Source organism: Phalangium opilio, unplaced genomic scaffold (assembly GCF_054372755.1).
Source record: "Phalangium opilio isolate 3A_F unplaced genomic scaffold, DU_Popi_V2 ptg000200l_1, whole genome shotgun sequence".
Taxonomy (NCBI): Eukaryota; Metazoa; Arthropoda; class Arachnida; order Opiliones; family Phalangiidae; genus Phalangium; species Phalangium opilio.
The window spans coordinates 748,427-763,418 of record NW_028324213.1 but is presented as its reverse complement, the minus strand read 5'-3'; the positions used below and the strand labels follow the sequence as shown (position 1 = coordinate 763,418).

General features: G+C 39.9%; 5 protein-coding genes and 2 non-coding genes across 8 annotated transcripts; 3 read left to right on the top strand and 4 right to left on the bottom strand.

The window, feature by feature from the left end:
* Positions 1-2,406: 2,406 nt before the first annotated feature.
* On the bottom strand, positions 2,407-2,528 carry TRNAF-AAA (transfer RNA phenylalanine (anticodon AAA)). The gene is made up of 2 exons: positions 2,491-2,528; positions 2,407-2,452 (listed from the first exon to the last, which is right to left on the bottom strand). It is a non-coding gene; the product is annotated as a tRNA-Phe (tRNA).
* A 1,202-nt stretch (positions 2,529-3,730) lies between these two features.
* On the bottom strand, positions 3,731-3,852 carry TRNAF-AAA (transfer RNA phenylalanine (anticodon AAA)). Its single transcript has 2 exons — positions 3,815-3,852; positions 3,731-3,776 (listed from the first exon to the last, which is right to left on the bottom strand). It is a non-coding gene; the product is annotated as a tRNA-Phe (tRNA).
* Positions 3,853-5,562: 1,710 nt separating this feature from the next.
* On the top strand, positions 5,563-7,441 carry LOC149621771 (uncharacterized). Its single transcript, XM_089853618.1, has 2 exons — positions 5,563-5,804; positions 5,899-7,441. Coding segments are annotated over exons 1-2 (522 nt in total). The 5' UTR covers positions 5,563-5,802; the 3' UTR covers positions 6,419-7,441.
* On the bottom strand, positions 6,445-7,417 carry LOC149621772 (uncharacterized). 2 transcript variants are annotated; one of them, XM_089853616.1, is made up of 5 exons: positions 7,209-7,417; positions 7,076-7,144; positions 6,910-7,017; positions 6,768-6,842; positions 6,445-6,673 (listed from the first exon to the last, which is right to left on the bottom strand). In XM_089853616.1, the coding sequence occupies exons 1-5, from the start codon at positions 7,415-7,417 to the stop codon at positions 6,493-6,495; spliced, it is 642 nt and encodes a 213-aa protein (XP_089709742.1). In that variant the 3' UTR covers positions 6,445-6,492. The 2 variants fall into 2 exon arrangements, with proteins under 2 accessions (XP_089709742.1, XP_089709743.1); XM_089853617.1 differs by having other exon boundaries at positions 6,445-6,648.
* A 929-nt stretch (positions 7,442-8,370) lies between the features above and the next one.
* Positions 8,371-10,869, top strand: LOC149621770 (uncharacterized). Its single transcript, XM_089853629.1, has 4 exons — positions 8,371-8,686; positions 8,841-10,048; positions 10,112-10,253; positions 10,311-10,869. The coding sequence occupies exons 1-4, from the start codon at positions 8,371-8,373 to the stop codon at positions 10,628-10,630; spliced, it is 1,986 nt and encodes a 661-aa protein (XP_089709755.1). The 3' UTR covers positions 10,631-10,869.
* On the top strand, positions 10,714-12,753 carry LOC149621769 (uncharacterized). Its single transcript, XM_089853628.1, has 6 exons — positions 10,714-11,104; positions 11,160-11,477; positions 11,538-11,760; positions 11,943-12,199; positions 12,290-12,615; positions 12,661-12,753. The coding sequence occupies exons 1-6, from the start codon at positions 10,714-10,716 to the stop codon at positions 12,751-12,753; spliced, it is 1,608 nt and encodes a 535-aa protein (XP_089709754.1).
* Positions 12,754-13,228: 475 nt separating this feature from the next.
* Positions 13,229-14,566, bottom strand: LOC149621768 (uncharacterized protein F54H12.2-like). The gene is made up of 2 exons (XM_089853627.1): positions 13,437-14,566; positions 13,229-13,362 (listed from the first exon to the last, which is right to left on the bottom strand). The coding sequence occupies exons 1-2, from the start codon at positions 14,563-14,565 to the stop codon at positions 13,355-13,357; spliced, it is 1,137 nt and encodes a 378-aa protein (XP_089709753.1). The 5' UTR covers position 14,566; the 3' UTR covers positions 13,229-13,354.
* Positions 14,567-14,992: the final 426 nt, after the last annotated feature.

Here is a 14,992-nt window from a genome sequence, read left to right as displayed (position 1 = left end):
ATTTATAGAAGTTTAATTTAAATATTAATTGAAAAAATATATTCTACGCGGCTCGCATCTTACTTCTTTAAAGTAGCGATACATTTTTCCAAAAAAAAAGTAAAACTAAAAAAATGTACCAAAACTAATTGTCTAAAACAATAAAACGCGCCTTACCCTTCTTTATGAAAGGAATAGTTTAATATTAGTTCGAAAGTTCGAAAACTGGGGAGAATTGGTTTTTCCCAGGACCCTTTTAACCGGTTTTAATCTTGGTTAAAACTGGCCCTAGGGAAAATCTGCCAACCCTGCCTGCAAGTGGATGTAAAAGTCAATATAACAGAACTTGGCATTTTACCCAAAAACAGGCAGAAGCTAACCTTTTTAAAATTTTAACTGATGTATTGACTTTTTCAGGTATGGATTTTTATCAATATGTTTCTTATTTTGTTCAATTTAAAACTTTTGTTCGCGATTTGCAAACGATTGGTGCCCCGATTAATTTCTTTAAGTGAATGTGATTTATTTGTTAACAAATGCGATCGTGCCCTAAAGATTCTGTGGGCCACCTATTTCGTCGGTTGCTTCCTTTTAGTTGAAGCCTTCAAGGCCAGCATGTCGACCAAATTGACGGTGCAGGTGGATCGAAACATAAATCACATGAACGATATCTTCAAATACCCTAAAACGCGCATGGTTTTTCAACACAACAATGCATTAGTTGACTTTCTTAAGGTAAATAGTTGTTTCAAGTTTAGTGAGTTTTAATTCCTCGGTTTGAAAAAAAAGAACTTATCATAACCCTAAAACTGGAAAGTCCGTAACCTAGGTAGAATGTAGTGACTTTTGTCTTCGTTAATTACTCACACCGTCGTACAGATCTGGCGATGCGGGTTAAGACACATTTGCTCTTGTCCGAACATAGCATAGACCGATCTGAATGAAAACCCTAACTTAAAGTTCATTTTGTCATTGTTGTCTATTAAGCTCAAACTAAATTCCCTCTTCTACAGGCCAACCGTCAAGATATTTTTCAAGAGTTCCAGAGAAGATTGAAGACTTTCCCGAGGAAGATGGGAGAAGACGAGGATTTCGTCTTCAACAACGGAAACGCAGTCTACTTTGGTAGTCTTATTCATTTGGAGTTTTTCTGTCATTATGGTTACACCCAGAACAAGTCATTACATTACGGAAAATATCCTTTCTTATCGACCTATAAGATTTTTGAAATGTCAAATAAGGCATCGCCTATTATCCAAAACGTCATAAACATGAGGTAACTTATTCCGGAAATTGTGCACTTTAGTCTCTTTGGGCACAAATTTCCCCAAAACTGTTTCAACTACTCAAGCCGAGATAAAAATTTACAAACTTTGCGAACAATTTGCATGGTCTTGAAGGTAATTCCCAGCTGCCTCACGTTTTAAAGCAGCCTTCCTAGTCACCCTTGGATTGCTATTTCAGCTTAATGCCTAGTACCCGAGGCATCAGTGGCGTGGGTCTCAAAACTGGGTGGGCTTAAGCCCTCCCTAAAGTATTGTGTTTCCAATTTTTAAAAACACACAACTTTTATCATGACACCCTCTTGTCTATAAGGCGAATATTAGAGTAATAAAATAAGGAAAAGTAATTAAGGACTGAACGCATGTTTTATCACAAAAGCTTTCGCATCACACAAATTAATTTTATTAGTTTGAAAATGTTTGAATATAACTTGACATTGACTATATTAGGGATGCACCGATATATCGGCCGATTTATCGGCCTATGTTTTTTATATCGGTATCGGCCAATACCGGCTTCATGTAAACCGATATTTCCGGGAAAAATATGACAAGAAATAAAGTACTCAATGAATACTAATTGAAACACATCACAAACATTTATGCCCACAATTTAACATTTGCCTTTAAAAATGCAAGATTTTCCACAATCTCAGTTCTATGCCGTTGTTTACGACTATGAGAAAGTAATTTCCCTAGTTCGCCCTACCTCCCGTAGACAATCGAAGTCGACACCGACGCTCTCTAATGTGTTTGGTGTCACTAATATACATTTTGAACTTTTCACTTATGGTACAAAAGTCTGCTTATAACGCTACTTCATGCTGAACAAGGAAAGGAGCTGCATTTTTACTAAAAACCAAGCAAGGATTTAACTTAGACCATACCATTTTTTAAGGAACGGGGTTAAAGCTAAAATATGTATTGGTACCAGTTATTTTAATAAAACATATCATGTCAGAAGTGGGATTCGAACCCACGCCCTCATACGAGGACCAGAATACACAGATTCACATCGTGAAAGAAGGAAACTAAGTCCCTTGAGTCTTGCGCCTTAGACCGCCCGGCCATCCTGACGTGGTTTTATGTAATTTGGACGTTTTATAAATTACATCTCTCCCAGTTAATTTCATAAAACATATCATGTCAGAAGTGGGATTCGAACCCACGCCCTCATACAAGGACCAGAAAACACAGATTCACATCGTGAAAGAAGGAAACTAAGTCCCTTTAGTCTGGGGCCTTAGACCGCTCGGCCATCCTGACGTGGTGTTATGCAATTTGGACGTTTTATAAATTACATCTCTTTCAGTTAATTTCATAAAATATATCGTGTCAGAAGAGGGATTGGAATCCACGCCCTCATACGAAGACCAGAGTAAAGATTTACATCGTGAACGAAGGAAAACTAAGACCCTTGAGTTCTGCGCCTTAGACCGCCCGGCCATCCTGACGTGGTTTTATGTAATTTGGACGTTTTATAAATTACATCTCTCCCAGTTAATTTCATAAAACATATCATGTCAGAAGTGGGATTCGAACCCACGCCCTCATACGAGGACCAGAATACACAGATTCACATCGTGAAAGAAGGAAACTAAGACCCTTGAGCCTTGCGCCTTAGACCGCTCGGCCATCCTGACGTGGTTTTATGTAATTTGGACGTTTTATAAATTACATCTCTTCCAGTTAATTTCATAATACGTGTCATGTCAGAAGTGGGATTCGAACCCACGCCCTCATACGAGGACCAGAATACACAGATTCACAACGTGAACGAAGGAAAACTAAGACCCTTGAGTTCTGCGCCTTAGACCGCCCGGCCATCCTGACGTGGTTTTATGTAATTTGGACGTTTTATAAATTACATCTCTCCCAGTTAATTTCATAAAACATATCATGTCAGAAGTGGGATTCGAACCCACGCCCTCATAAGAGGACCAGAATACACAGATTCACATCGTGAAAGAAGGAAACTAAGTCCCTTGAGTCTTGCGCCTTAGACCGCTCGGCCATCCTGACGTGGTTTTATGTAATTTGGACGTTTTATAAATTACATCTCTTCCAGTTAATTTCATAAAACATATCATGTCAGAAGTGGGATTCGAACCCACGCCCTCATAAAAGGACCAGAAAACACAGATTCACATCGTGAAAGAAGGAAACTATGTCCCTTGAGTCTTGCGCCTTAGACCGCTCGGCCATCCTGACGTGGTTTTATGTAATTTGGACGTTTTATAAATTACATCTCTTCCAGTTAATTTCATAAAACATATCATGTCAGAAGTGGGATTCGAACCCACGCCCTCATACTAGGACCAGAATACACAGATTCACAACGTGAACGAAGGAAAACTAAGACCCTTGAGTTCTGCGCCTTAGACCGCCCGGCCATCCTGACGTGGTTTTATTCAATTTGGACGTTTTATAAATTACATCGCTTCCAGTTAATTTCATAAAACATATCATGTCAGAAGTGGGATTCGAACCCACGCCCTCATTCAAGGACCAGAAAACACAGATTCACATAGTGAAAGAAGGAAACTAAGTCCCTTTAGTCTGGGGCCTTAGACCGCTCGGCCATCCTGACGTGGTGTTATGCAATTTGGACGTTTTATAAATTACATCTCTTTCAGTTAATTTCATAAAATATATCGTGTCAGAAGAGGGATTCGAATCCACGCCCTCATACGAAGACCAGAGTAAAGATTTACATCGTGAACGAAGCAAATTAAGCCCCTTGAGACTGGCGCTTTAGACCGCTCGTTCATCCTGATGTAGTGTTATGCAATTTGGACGTTTTATAAACTACATCTCTTCAAGTTAATTTCATAAAACATATCCTGTCAGAAGTGGGATTCGAGCCCACGCCCTCATACGAGGACCAGAATACACATATTCACATCGTGAAAAAAGGAAACTATGTCCCTTGAGTTCTGCGCCTTAGACCGCTCTGCCATCCTGACGTGATGTTATGCAATTTGGACGTTTTATAAATTACATCTCTTCCAGTTAATTTCATAAAATATATCGTGTCAGAAGAGGGATTCGAACCCACGTCCTCATACGAGGACCAGAATAAAGATTCACATCGTTAACGAAGGAAAATTAGGTCCCTTGAGTTATGCGCCTTAGACCGCTCGGCCATCCTGACGTGGTTTTATGTAATTTGGACGTTTTATAAATTACATCTCTCCCAGTTAATTTCATAAAACATATCATGTCAGAAGTGGGATTCGAACCCACGCCCTCATACAAGGACCAGAAAACACAGATTCACATCGTGAAAGAAGGAAACTAAAGGCTCTTTCAGACGATCCAACTTTTTGACTCAGCTCGATGGGTCAAAAAGTTGTATCAACTTGCCCAACTTTTGAAGGGAAAAGTGTAATAAATCCTTCCTATTCACACGACTAAACTTTTACCGCCAAATGGAACTTTTTAAGCGCCACCTACCTTGCCACTTACGAAATAAGCCGCGAAAAAGGCTTTTTTTGTAATTCATTTTGATTGGCTGGAGAATGAAATTAAAAAGTTGAGTCAGCAAAATTTGGATCACTGATCCAATTTTTCCTAGCCAACTTTTTTGGTGGCTCAACTCATCCAGCGTCTATTCACACCATCCAACTACTTGATTCAACTCGAGTTGACCCATCAAGCTGAGTCAAAAAGTTGGATCGTCTGAAAGAACCTTAAGTCCCTTTAGTCTGGGGCCTTAGACCGCCCGGCCATCCTGACGTGGTTTTATGTAATTTGGACGTTTTATAAATTACATCTCTCCCAGTTAATTTCATAAAACATATCTTGTCAGAAGTGGGATTCGAACCCACGAGTAGGGTCTTCGTGCCGATACTGGCACAGGTACAGTGGAAGGCAGGGGAGGAGGAGGCGTTGAGGAGGAGGAGGAGGCGCTGAGGTGGAGGAGTGAGAAACAAGATGGTGGATGAGAAAATGGTTAAGATGGAGAGAATCGTATAAGAAACTTTAAAGTGTGCGGTTAAGTCTTTTTGATTGACTCACCCCTCTATCGCATCTGCAAGGGGTGTTTTTGATTGACAGGTCAATGAAGCGTGTTCGATTCTCGGATGTAGAAGTACATACATTGGAGTATGAAGATAGGGTGAATTACGATTTAAGAAATAAACTGTATTTTAATATGTTAATTAGATTAAAATTTGAACCATTAATTTCGCCCGTATTAATCAAATGGTTAAGGGGGTATGAAACTCCAGATGACGTTGGGGGAAAATAAAGAATCCCCGTAAAAACCCAGCTCTACCGATTATTCTAGATCATTCTAGAAAAAATAAAATTCCCCGTAAAACCCAAGTTAACGTTGTTTAAGGCCATGACGTAAAATGTACAGTCAAAGTTGTAGATTGTTCGAGAATAATCTTCCCGAAAAAGCCCACCATTAATGTACAGTCAAAGCTAGGATGATGATTTTATTAATAGTATAAATAGCCAGGACCCTGAGTTAAACCATCATCACAATCTCTCTAAAGTCCGACGAGGAAGGAAGGACCATCCAACAAGTACAATGTAAGTATAGTTTTTGTGGACTTGTTATTTTTAAAGCTATAGTTTGAACTGTAAATATCAGTGTTAATGGGTGATTTTTTTTACCCTCACCAAGGCTTAAGAAATCCATCGTGGTCGATTTCGATTTCCTTGACGGGCGCGCTACAAGTGATGGACGGGAAAAAATTGCCAAGGAGGTGGCGGTAACCAGCGTGGAGAAAACACCGAGGGTTGGATCATGGTCTTTCGCGCCCCCGTACAGTGAAAAAGAACTTACATACGACACTGTGCGTCAGAACAGGTGGATTCTAAACAACCTACATGGTCTGGAATGGGATTATGGTGTAACGCCCTACAATAAACTCGCTGAGTGCCTGAGAGCCGCCGTGCAAAGCTACGAACGGGTATTCTGTAAGGGAGAGGAAAAGTGTTTATTTTTGTTGAACATTATTAATCGGGAAGTTATAGACTTGAATGGAGTTGGATGCCCAAAAGCCAACGAAATAGACGATGATGGACCCATGATTACATGTATGCTTAACCATAAATCTGTCCGTAATAATAAGAAGTATTTGTGTGCACTATCTAAATGTATATTATTTCCGAGTGGATTTATAACCACAAAGAAATTGTAAATAATCATTTAGGAGACGAATAAAACAAAATAAATTCAAATTGTAACTTTTATTTTTTCATAGTTTTTTTTTTTTTAAATTTGATGTGCTAAATCAAAGTGTTCGCACACACTGCGGTTAACCGCAACACCGATGTGTTGAACTAAAGCCCTGTCGAGCTGGTTAGAGTTTTCTATCTCTTCCGGGGTTAGCTCTCCCAATCGGTTGCGGTTGTCCCGCATCCTCACAATCTGCGTAAATATGGCGTTTTGGACACTGTTAACAATAAATAAGATGTAAAAATGTTTTAGTGGATATATGTGTATTGTAATTAATGTAAATAAGATTAAGTAATTTTAATATATCATACCCATATCCATCGCAGTTAGGTGCTGGGAGTCCAGCATCTGGGGTGGGGTACTGCCCACTGATATCCCTAGTCGGGCTAAGCGGAGGGGTAGAAAAATATATAAATAAATAATCTAAAATCTAGCTATATTTTCAACACGCACCTTGGGCGTATGTACCCCGCAATTAGGTCTTCCAGGCTTGTTAATAAGGCCTGGATAGAGGGGGTGGCCATACTCGGTAATAGTAAAATTCGTACCGTATCCATGATGCTAAACGAAATTAATTAACACTACTTATGGTGGGGTGTATAAATATGGATGTATTTACCGGTAGCCATCGCAGTTTATGTTTAGTACCACTTCTTCATTAAACCCCTCAAAATCGCCGAGATCGGCGCTAATTATATAGAAGCTGACTTAATTATTGATACTAAACAACAATAATATAAAAATTCACTTACATATCTCCCGGATGGAGAATTGGAAATGTGACGAGGGAATCAACACTTCCATCATCCCCATCCTCAACATTCTCAACAATGAAGTTAAAAACTTCCTCCTCCTCCTCATTATTTAAAATAATACCATCTTCCATTTCAATTTGTATGGGATGATTATCTGGTGCGTATATCCAAGACATATCACCCATAGGGACGCGACCCAGAACCATTTTCAATTTAATTTAAAAGTTTTTTATTTAAAAAAAAAAAATGGGGTTCAACTTGCCACTAGGACAGAAAAAATCGTTGTGAGTAGAATATTGAAAATGGCCCATGTCCCTGGGTCCAACATGTAGTATGAAAACCTCTAACCCTTCCACGGATTTTCACCAAATCACAATAGAACTTCAAACAGTTAGTATGAATTGTAGGATTAAAACCATACACTTATGAATCACGGGTTTCAATCGGGATTCCCCCAAAAAACCCAAAAACCGCGAAGAAATCAAGCCCGTTTTCTGGGTGGTCGGTTACCAGTTCAAAATATACTGATAACTTAAAGGACATGGTACATAGAATTAGTACGTATCCGACCCCTCGTTTCGAACCATCTAGAAGGCGAAAACACGTGCGTCTTAAGCTAACATGTCAACTTGACTTCTCAACCGAGGTGATATTCAGCCTCTATTCTGGGTGGTCAAACGCTATAACATATATATACATTCGGAACTCGGGTGGCAAACCCCTCGTGTACGAGTGTACCTGCTACTATTGTTAAAGATACAGTTTGGGTTTTTTATCGGAGGAGTAAATTTCTTAGACTCGAGGGAGTCTTCACATCAAAGTGCCATGTTGACTTTACAATACCTACAATATAAGCCGAATTCGAAGTGTCGATCACCTCGGACCATCTAGAATATTCTTTCCGATTCCAGAACATTCCATTGTTTCTAGAAAGTTCTTTTTGGGTCTTCCATATTACACCTTCTTAAACCAGGCGCAATTGGATTTCTGTACGTTGATGGGGAAACCCCGGAAAATCCAAGAAAAAGACACTGTTTAAGGCTGACAATATTTTTTATCCAATGGGAATCACAGGAAAGGGTGAAACAATATATACGTGGGCTTAAAAATTGTATAAAAGGGAAGGGAAATTGGTGCTATGGTCACATTCGATTTCAAGATGTACTCCTGCTCTACTTGCGCCGATGTCTTCAGCAATCAGTGGAACCTCACTCGTCATATGCAGACCAAACATGGTAATATTTCTATTACGTGTCCAGTTTGTGATAAACCATTTTCGCGGAAAGACAATTTATCCCGCCATCTAAGGCAAGCGAACCACGGTCAGCCCCCGGCAAAAATAGTCGCGGAAAACAATACGCGTCCATTATCCCCGCAACCAGGACCATCAAACCGCGTCACCCCTCCCAATTCACCCGTAAAGAGAAAAGCGGCGCCGATCCCAGAGAAAAGAAAAAGAATCAGAGTTGAAAATGGTAAATATTTGGTTTATTGATTTCCCCATGTAAAGTGTCTTACCCGCCGCAAATTGATGTACAGGGTGTAGGTACCCACCAGGGGTTTAGTTGCGTTAGTCGTAAAACTCGACATTTGAATTGGTGTAGGAATTAATTCCTAATTTATATGTAGAAAATGCGTCGATGCCAGATGAGACGTTATCTACACAAGATATCGAAGGACTTGATGCGTTTATAAAGATGTGGGAGGATAGACAAAATCTAGATGGGAGGGGTAGGGAGGACGTCGATGAAGACGTTTTGCTCTCGCAAGATGATGCGGGTTTAAGCGACTTTATGGAGAATTGGGAGGCCGAACAAAACGCACTCGACCCACCCGGAAGTCCAGCGCCGAACATTGAGGAGGTTACCGCACTCGAGGACGCTATTTTCTCAGCTCGAATTACCGCGCCTGAAGGTGTAACGGATCCCATTTTGTTTATTAACAAACACCGTAAGAAACTCGAGTCGTATGTCAGAAACAAATTGAGCGAGAAGAAAGGCATTAAATGGTACCTTGTTGTGCACGCGAGATACACACGTGAACTAGGTAATTCAGGCACCGAAACTGAAACTACACCGTACTTTCGGGGTTATACTCACGCCACCTTGGCGCCGGAAGTTATTCCGCGACAAATCAACACTAGTCGGGACAAGATTAGTGAAAGTATGAACAATTTCGAGGCAATGGGGAGTGGCTGGCTACTGGATCGCATTCTTTATGTTCAAATTAACATTTTACAATACTTACCGCTAGTAGGTGGTACATATTTCCCATTACCACCCGTAATTGAAAATAAGAAAGCTACCATTAACGTTAATCCTGAAGACCAACAGGACAATAAGTGTTTTCTATGGTCGATATTAGCCAAACTCCACCCAGCTATGAGCAACCAACAACGCATTACACACTATAGACCCTATGAAAATGAATTGAATATGTGTGGAATTACATTTCCATTTGAACTTGATACGTTTAGACTTAAACGGTTCGAGGAAGCTAATAACTTGTCTATAAATATATTTGCATACGAAAAGGGATATTTCCCGCGTTACGTTAGCGAGAGAAAGGTTCCTAGTACTAGAGAGGTAGATCTACTATTAGTCTCAAACGGACAATCTAAACATTATGTGTTGATCTGCAACATGAGTCGGCTTTTTAGTGGGTTCACTAAACACGGTCATCAATCGTTTTATTGTCGCCGCTGTTTAAAACGAAGCGCATCAATTCAAACTCACGAAGAACATTTACGTGACTGTAATGTCCACGATCCACAACGTGTGGTTATGCCACACGACGATCCCATATTAAAATTCAAAAACTTTGGATGGAACCAAATGGTAATTATTTATTTGATTATATTTATATTTCTATTAGGGTATTTAACCGTAAATTCTTTACAGGTTCCATATATAATAGTCGCAGACTTTGAGTCAATTCTCACCAAAGTCACAACATGTTTGCCAGACACATCTCTATCGTCGACTACAACTTTGGCTTTACACACAGCATGTGGATTTTCATATGCTCTTATAGGTCCAACTGGTGAGTTCAAATCCGTAAGTTACCCATTGAATTATCTAACCTTTAGTTCATTTACAGGGAATCTCGTCAAACACAAGACGTATAGAGGAGGTGATGGAGCTATAAAATTTTTGAAAATGTTGCTGGATGAATCGGATATAATTACCGAGAAGCTGAAGGAGAACATTCCAATGCAACTTACAACAGATGAGGAGACATCATTTCAATCTTCTTTATGTTGTTACGTTTGCGAGGAGCCATTCACAAAGACATCGGTGAAAACTCGTGACCATGACCATTATACCGGAGCATATAGGGGAAGCGCATGCCAAGCATGCAACCTGAAGTTAAAAGCACCCAAATTTATACCTGTCGTCATGCATAATCTCAGCAGCTAATTTTTAAATTCACTGATAAGTGGTTGTATGATTGGTTTCTCAATATCGTGATTTCATCCCCCAGATATGACGCACATCTTATTATGCAACATATTTCAATTATTAAAAAGAAAAAGATTGACTGCATCGCTTCCAACAGCGAAACCTATATTTCGTTCTCGCTCGGCAATCTCCGATTCATCGACAGCATTCGTTTTCTTCCCGCATCCCTCGAAACTCTAGTTTCCAATGTGGCGAAAGGGGGGCAAGTTAAATTCCCTTCGTTGAACGCTGTTTTCAACCCAACAGAGGTTAAATTACTTGTCCGGAAGGGTGTTTACCCATATACGTATATGGATTCCGAAGAGCGTTTCAATGAGAAACAATTACCTCCAATAGAATGTTTCCATAACGATTTAACCGACGAACCCCTGAGCCAAGAAGACTACGCTCACGCTCAAAATGTGTGGCGAGCATTCAATATTCAAGATTTAGGTAAATATTTTAAAAGTACTTATATTTTGCAAAATAAATAAAACTGATTTTATAGGGGAATATCACAATTTGTACGTCCTATCGGACACCCTCCTCTTAGCGGACGTCTTCCAAAACTTCCGCAAAATGTGCATGACTTACTACCGCCTTGACCCTGCCCATTCATACACCGGTCCAGGTTTCGCATGGCAGGCAGCTCTGTGCATGACAAAGGTGCGATTGGATCTACTTTTGGATGAAAATATGCACCTCTTCATTGAAAAAGGAATTCGGGGTGGGGTTTCAATGATAAGCCATCGCTTCGCGGAGGCCAATAATAGATACTTAGATGGATATGACCGATCAAAACCAGAGGGATACATATGTTATTTAGGTATTCTGTTTTGCTTAATTAAAATAATCTTGAAGAAACTAACTGACATCGATACAACAGATTGTAACAACCTATATGGAACCGTCATGTGTGACGCTCTACCCATGAGAAACTTTCAATGGGTTGAACCCACCGAGGATTCCGAACGCGCTATTTTACAGTGTCAAGATGCGTCACCAGAGGGTTTTATTGTCGAAGTGGATCTTGAATACCCCAGTCACCTCCATGAAAGTCATAACTGTTATCCGCTAGCTCCCGAATCGATGTCAATTAAACCACAGATGCTCTCGGAATATATATATATATATATATATATATATATATATATATATATATATATATATATATATATATATATATATATATATATATATATATATATATATATATATATATATATATATATATATATATATATATATATTCTTTCTATATATCAGGAAAAACCATGGAAAACCTTCGTAGCCGTCGGGATTTCAAATTAGTCACCACCCCCGAAAAGGCTGTGAAAAAGGCTAGTTCCCCCGCATTTGAAAAATTCACAGTTTTTCATAACGACCTAGTTGGGATACATTCTGCCAAGAAGAAATTAGTACTAAATCGACCGATATACAAAAGCTTCGCAATTCTGGACTTATCAAAATTGCTCATGTATGGTTTCCACTATGACGTAATTCGGGCACAATACGGGGAGAAAGCAAAACTCCTCTTCACAGATACTGGTAAGTTTTACGTCCTTATATATAATTATATATAATTTACTTTAGCATAACATTTACATTAACATTTGCGGACATTACGTATAATTACAGACAGCCTCACCTACCACATCCAGACAGATGATCTATACGCGGACTTCGCCGCTAAGGCGGATATGTACGACTTCTCGGGTTACCCACCGGAACACGCGCTTCACAGTGACGTCAACAAAAAACGACTTGGCAAATTCAAAGACGAGATGGACGGCACCCCGATCCAGGAGTTCTGTGGGTTAAGACCCAAAATGTATAGCATTTTGTCGGCCAAAGGGGAAAAGAAGACGTGCAAGGGCGTGTGCAAGCGCGTCGTGAAGAAACGCGTCTGGCACGCGCATTACCGCGAGTGTCTCTTCAACCGCGAGCTGACCACCGCGGAAATGGTTAGAATTGTAAGTGAAAAACATATCTTAAAAACTGTTCGGCAGAGTAAACTCTGCCTAAACCCTTGCGACGATAAACGTTTTATATTAAATGACGGCATTTCCACACTCGCCCACGGGCATAAAAATACAAAATAAAATGAAAAAATTATGACAAATTTATTGAGTAATTCTTATACATATAATCCGCAATCATACGATCGTTAAAATTTTTATTTTTAGTAAATCGTTTTATTATATCAAACATTTTAACTCCCCTACATCTATACAATGAAAAGTAAACGCAATACCCGCCACAAGTTTGACTTAATTCACCCTGTAGTTGGCATGAATTAAACGTAACAGTTAGGCTGTTTCGCTCTACAAAATCATTAAATTTAAATAAATCCGGAGGATTTCCATAGCTTTCAAAGAATTCAGTGTTCTTTTTCCTCGAAATGTATATAGTCGTCCAATGTTCTCCTCCCCCTTTAGACGTATCAGTGTTCACAATAAATAGCGATGGAAACGTTTTAACAGTTAGTGGTAGTTTATCCGCCGGAAATATTCCCCGGAACAAATTTCTAGTGTATGGATCGCGCCTTAATATTCTCTCAAGTTATCGAGAGTCCATTATGAGCTTTGATCGAATAAAACGGCTCGGTTTTTGTCAATTTCAATCAAAGATTGGAATTCGGAATAGTAAACGACGGCAATTGTAGCCGGTAGCGCTTCGGCAAATATTAACTCCAATCGGACACTACCGTTCTTTATAAAATTGAAACTTTCAGTCGAACTACCATTCAGGTCGGGGGTCAAGTCGAATACGAAAAGAGCATTACCATTGGCGAACTCGTCACGGTCAATGAAATTACCCTCGTCGATATTCCATTGTCCGGTTTGAAGAAAGAGATTGGCGTACGATCTCATACATAGGTTATCCTTAAAGTTGGGGCTTAAGGGTTTATGGGGTACGCTAACCCCATCAACGGATAAGGTGATTTGAGTCACCGCTTCATTTTTAAAATTAAAAGGCGACATTTTATAATCACCCAAAAACGCGTTCTGGTCTACAAATCCAATTACAACTTTATTCGGTTGTTGACCGCTAAATAAATTGTCTTTGACTGCTATTTTACGTCCTTGAGATATGGAAAACGTATTACATTCCGTACGTGTTATGGGGTATTTCATCGTGGCCAATTCCAGGGTTTTGGCGTGTGATATCATAATCTCGGGGGTTAGTTTAACTCTTCTTATGAATAACGAAGCGTGGGTAAATATAACTTTCGCTTTATTTCCATCCGCATGTAAGCAGAATTCGTTGGGACTTTTGATAAATTTAAAATTCACATCGACCAGATTGGGGATAAAGCGATTTTGCTGACATATATCGGCGTGTACGACGCCAACCAAGTCTATAACCCCATTTTGGGCGAATTCACTCCGTTTCAAAAACCCTTCATTTTCGGAAAAGTCGTCAAAATGTCCCGCCGTATCTTTGTAGAATAGTGCCCCGGTCAAAAAACTCTTTTTCGCTGGACCACCAAATGTCAATAGCGTTTGAATCATGCTCTTGTATGCGTATTGTTGAGGACATGATGTAACTGATCTATCATTCAACGATACGTGTAGTTCACTAAAAAGACTGGAGAGTAATAGGTTTTCGGGTCCAACTTTATCCGCCTGAGTAGTTATATCACCATTCGCATCGTACACAGCGGCTTTAGGTAGAGACCCATCAGCTTTAACCACTTTTACTTGTAAATGCAGGAGCGTGTTTTTCAAGTCCATGTATGTCTCGGAGTTCCCGGTGACGGGAAATATAATAGCCTGATTTTCATCCACATTGGAGGTAGAGTTATACTCCACCCATTGACTTCCTACTATCCCAGTTTGGGTATAGGGTACGTGAAAAACATTTAGTTCCGAGCTGACGCTGTTCATAGAGTTTGGGTGTGCGAGCGACATTATGAAAATATATCCGGGTGTAAAGATGACGACCTTCTCTTCTTCTTAGCTCGAACAGAACTGATGATGGGTGACACTTTGCGTTTCCTTTTACGTCCGTTTCCAGTTAGCTTGGTCACTTCTTCGGCGGCCCTTCTCAATGTTTCCTTACCCGCTTCTTTACCCCTAGTTCTCAATGCTTGTTTAATGGGTACACCGCTTGTATAATCCGTCGCAATTTTCGCGCCAGTGTTTAAAAACTTTCGACCTAGGAACGTGGCACCCCTTTTAAGTAATGGCATGGCCGATCTGAACGCCGAGGAGATAATTGACCCCAGGCCATAACCACGTTGCACGGCCAAACCTCTATATACTGGGATGGATCCATGTCCAATTTGATTTAGATAATAGTCCTCATAATCCTTAACAGAAACGTGACCCGTATTAT